At 55.5% G+C, this 4,301-nt stretch overlaps 2 protein-coding genes across 2 annotated transcripts; one reads left to right on the forward strand and one right to left on the reverse strand.

The window, feature by feature from the left end:
• Positions 1-200: 200 nt before the first annotated feature.
• Positions 201-1,005, forward strand: CSUI_010151 (uncharacterized protein; the record flags this gene model as incomplete). The annotated part of the gene is made up of 2 exons (XM_068070256.1): positions 201-360; positions 419-1,005. Coding segments are annotated over 2 exons (747 nt in total), but the record flags the coding sequence as incomplete, so codon positions are not given.
• Positions 1,006-1,295: 290 nt separating this feature from the next.
• Positions 1,296-2,216, reverse strand: CSUI_010152 (40s ribosomal protein). The gene is made up of 2 exons (XM_068070257.1): positions 1,911-2,216; positions 1,296-1,506 (listed from the first exon to the last, which is right to left on the reverse strand). The coding sequence occupies exons 1-2, from the start codon at positions 1,912-1,914 to the stop codon at positions 1,331-1,333; spliced, it is 180 nt and encodes a 59-aa protein (XP_067917768.1). The 5' UTR covers positions 1,915-2,216; the 3' UTR covers positions 1,296-1,330.
• Positions 2,217-4,301: the final 2,085 nt, after the last annotated feature.

The raw sequence follows: 4,301 nt of genomic DNA on the forward strand, positions 1-4,301 counted from the left end.
GGGGGGGGGGGGGACGGTTAGTTCGTTCCTTCTGAGGGCCGCACATTTTGAAAGTTCTGTCGTTTCGCTTTAACGCCAATGAAGTTCCTTCGGCCCTGTGGACTCGTCGCGGGAATAGGCGCCCTCACGGCTGCCTTCGGGACAGCAGCTCAGGAGATTGCGTAAGCCTTTCCGCGTTCGCTATATCATGGCTTTGCCAGTACCCTAGGAAAATCAGGTCTGCGACAAGAGGTGTCGCCGATGCCTACGCGTGCATCGGCGGACTGAATAAGAGAATAGCGGACAGGAATGCTTCTCTCAACGATTCTCTCGGAAGCGTTTCACGGAGTGTCGCAACGCAGCTGAAGCAGCAGCAAACAGGTAGCTCAAGCACCCCGTCTTTCAAAAAGCCGTCTCTAGAGCGGTGTCATGCGCTCAGCCGAGCTCCTCGATGAAGCTGCCGCTCACCAGAACAGTGCGGAGGAAGAAGAGGAAGTGAAGCGTCAGGAAGCCAAGCGGCATGAGCAGGCTATGGTGCAGATGAATGTGAGGCATCAGAAGCTACACAACAGAGGCCACGGAAAAACCTATTCTTGCAGAGCGACATCGGTCGGACGATGTCGTCCATTCAGAAGCAGATTGAAGATGTGGAAGCCGAGGAAAGGAAAGCAGAGGTTAGTGCTCACAGGCACCTTCGCGACACTCGAGTCAGTGCATCGGTCGCAGGAGGAGCTGAAAAAAGAAGAGGAGATACTCGAGGCAGCCGGGAAGCATATACCTACTGCTAAACCCTCAGCCACAGGCGAGGGAGCGGCTAGCCAGGTTGCTAATGCGGTGAAGAATGCTGTTGAAGGTGTGGGTAGAGCTCTGCGAGGCCGCCCTACCGGACTGGACGAAGACCAACTTACAATCCAGCGGGATGAGAAGGAAGCTGACACGGAAAAGAGAACTATCGAGGGATGCGTCTCTGGTAAATCACTCCTGCGGAAGAACAAGTTCAGAGCGCGGTCTGTGCAAGTGGAGTAGTTGAGACTTACGAGTGGGGACTGCGCATCCTGAATACTGGCAGCAGTCCCCAGCGCACTACGGGATGTTGGGCCGTCATCCGGCCGCGACCGTCAGGTTCAACGCTCCTCGGTTCGATGGCTGTTACGCTTACGCCAGGGCGAACTCGTTAAGTGTTCTGTGGCTGCTCATGGGAGCTCGAGACACCGAGCCAAAGAAGGCACTCCAAAAGAAAAAGATCAGAGGTGTTTTGAAGTCGGCATAGACGTACTACAGACACATCGGCACAATCACGCAGAAGGCACTGTTGTCATCCCCGCCACCAGGGCCGTCGAGTTCAGGACATTCACTGGGCCTGAGCGTTAGGTCCCCGCTTGCGGCCGACTGAAGTTGTAAACCTCCTATTAAACTGTTGGCGCTTCCTCGCGCGACCCGTAAGGGGCTTCTTCTTTTCCTTCTTCGCCACCTTCGGTGTCTGGTTCTTCACCTTCCCTGCACGGGCAAGCGAGCCATGTACCTTTCCTGAAAACACGAAACAACGTAACAAACAGCCAACCATCTTCACGAGCTTGGAAGCCAACCGACGAGAGACGATCGGAATCCCCATGTGAAAACATCAGCGCTCTCGTGCCGACTAACAGCACATGCGAAGTCTGAAACCACCACTGACTGAAGAGAGTAGAGTTTGCCGCCTTCCTACGTTTCACCACATGGACACTTCTAATTGACAAACAGGACTGCAAAAGGGACACCGACACTGTGAGCCTTTTCACTGCTGTCACGGTGCCATGCAAGCAGTCCTCCCCACACACGAAACAGTTGCTGAGTTGGCATTCTGACCAACGCAGAAAAAGAGCCACGGTCCTGCCTCCACAGGTTGGTTTGCTGGCGACCCCACACAGCGCCGCGCGCATCCTGGACCTTACCCATAGTGATGGAATAGCAAAGTGGCCGAGGCTCCGAGTCGAGATTCACCTGAGCTTAGAGAATTGTTCTACACGTAAGGAAGGATTAGCACTCACTCGACCGCGAACCGCGCGAACCAGGTCGCTGCCCAACACTTTTTGTCTTTCACGCGTAAAAGTGGGCAACGCCCCTGCTGACCACGTCATCCGTCAGTCGGGCATGCATGCTCCCGTCGGAAAACCCGCTTAGGAATGCTCCTCGGACAGTCCCAGAAGCGGGGTGCCGCGCCGGAGACAAAGTTACTGACGGTCTTGGGTCTTTCCGCTGGCACAGTTGGCCGAGGACTACGACACATGCCATACAGCGCAATCGCGACGACCGAGTCTCCTGTATTTGCGCCAGTACTAGGGACCGGCTGGGAAGCGGTCACCACGGCCGCGGCGCGGTGTGTCTTTGTACAAGCAAGTTACTTCGAGTCGGAAGCTGCCAAAGAAACCCCTCTAACTATGAGAGCTATCAGGTACCAACATCGCACCGGACGCTCCCTAGGAGGCAGTGCAGCAGTGTCTGCCACTCCGCCTGGTGTCCTGCCGAAAGGGCAGCCCTCAACACACAGTGGAGCTGGCATGAGAATTCGCCGGCGACTGTTCGTGGGCCGACCAAGAGCATAAAATCGCTGTCAGAATATTTTTTCATTGGAGAGGCGTGCGAGACTAGGTTTGCTGTGTGAGCTGTAGTTGGTGCGTCTGGTGTGACCAACGCCCGGGCTGTAAAGGGAACCGAGGCGGCGCCGGGATGTCGTAGCTCTATAAAGCTCGTTTTCGGGAAGTCGCTCGTGGACCATATGTACCCGATCCAGATTTAAGACAATTCTGCAAAGCGTTACAGAGGATCTTGTTCTCAGAGAACCCTTCACTCCATGACGAGGCAACAGCACAAAGCGCATCAGAGGGTCCTCGCAGAGCCCTTGGCTCTCAACGCAAGGGCGATACAAGAAAATCAGACACGCGTAGCCCTTGTCTTGCACCTGAGCCCGGCCAGGTGGTGAGAAACACGGAACACCGGGAAATCTGCAGCTACTACCGAACCTTTTCTTAGGGACAGCGTTGCTGGCGCGTTTGTGGCTTTCGGCTGCGTCAGCGCTGGGCTGTTTTCTCTTTCCCAGATCAGGGTTAAACGTCGGAACTGCCGCCTGCCGTGGCTCGTACACTTTCGACCTGCCGGCGAAACGGGGTGATCCAAGGTCGGGCCGAATCAAATGGCCAGTCTCTGTAGACGTACTCGTGCCCTTTGTTTCGGGTCGGCTTCTCATTGACAAGACCTCGCTGGACGAGATGCTTGAGGAGTTCCTTGCTGACGTCCTCCGCGACAGCGCAGGCACTGGAGATGATCTCCTTGCTAATATACTTGTAGCGACCCGGCAGACTTTCAGCGGACGATAGAAGCTCTTTCATTTCAGAGTTCACGTCCCTGATGAGAGAGTCAGACGTGGATCGCGGGAGCAGCAACCCGTGATGCGGGGAATTGGCATCTCTATCATCCTGGGTGATGCCGGAGCCTGGAGGGCCATCTTCGGCAGTGAGCCTGCAGACCGTCTCCGCCTCCCCAGCAGCGGCCGGAGAATGGCACCCGCAGCGCCTGTAAGCGTCGCTGTGGCCGTTGAGCCCCTTCTCGGCAGGGCACGGCATGACGAGTGCATCACTTGAGCCTGAACTCGAGGACTGAAAGTTTGGCGCGAGACTAGCGATGGGATTAGGCGCCTACACTGATCCTCTCCTAAGAAACGCTCCTCTCGGAGCTCCGTCATGGTGGCATCGATTATAGGCAAGGATACATCGAGCTTGGCAGCCAGCTCCTCTCTGTCCGTTTCTCCTGACGGAGCGGCAGTCCGCATAGGAAAACAACCTGTTCACAGCCTCTGCTGCCCTACCCGTTTGTAGGATGTAGTCTTTGATATTCTCCTTGAGACACCTTTCTTTTACAAAGTAGTGGCATAGCTCGTTTATTGAGGGGATAATCCAGCTTAGTTACCCTTCTGGTCAAGGCTCCACTCAACGAAGTACGCGTCCTCGGAATCGTACAGGGTCTGGATCCGCACTGCGAGTCCGTGGTGACCTGTTTTGATCTGAAGGAAGCTCTCTGGACACTCTCAAGTCTGGTCACTTCCGCGCGACACCGCTCACTTCACCAGTTAACGCGTCAAGTGGGACGTCGGAGCCGAAAGTGATCGGTGCTTCAGAATGCCGAAAGCCGTCCGGATTGTACTCCGGGGGAGTCTAAGAGTGGGACAGTTGCAGAAGCGTGGCTACACAGGCTGGACAGATTCAGACCTTCTCATTGAAAGCAAGCTGCGGGACAACCCATATAGCACCACAACAGAAGAGTCGCTTCAATGAGAAGGTCTGAATCTG

The sequence above is a fragment of the Cystoisospora suis genome (genome assembly GCF_002600585.1).
Source record: "Cystoisospora suis strain Wien I chromosome Unknown contig_6754, whole genome shotgun sequence".
Classification (NCBI taxonomy): domain Eukaryota; phylum Apicomplexa; class Conoidasida; order Eucoccidiorida; family Sarcocystidae; genus Cystoisospora; species Cystoisospora suis.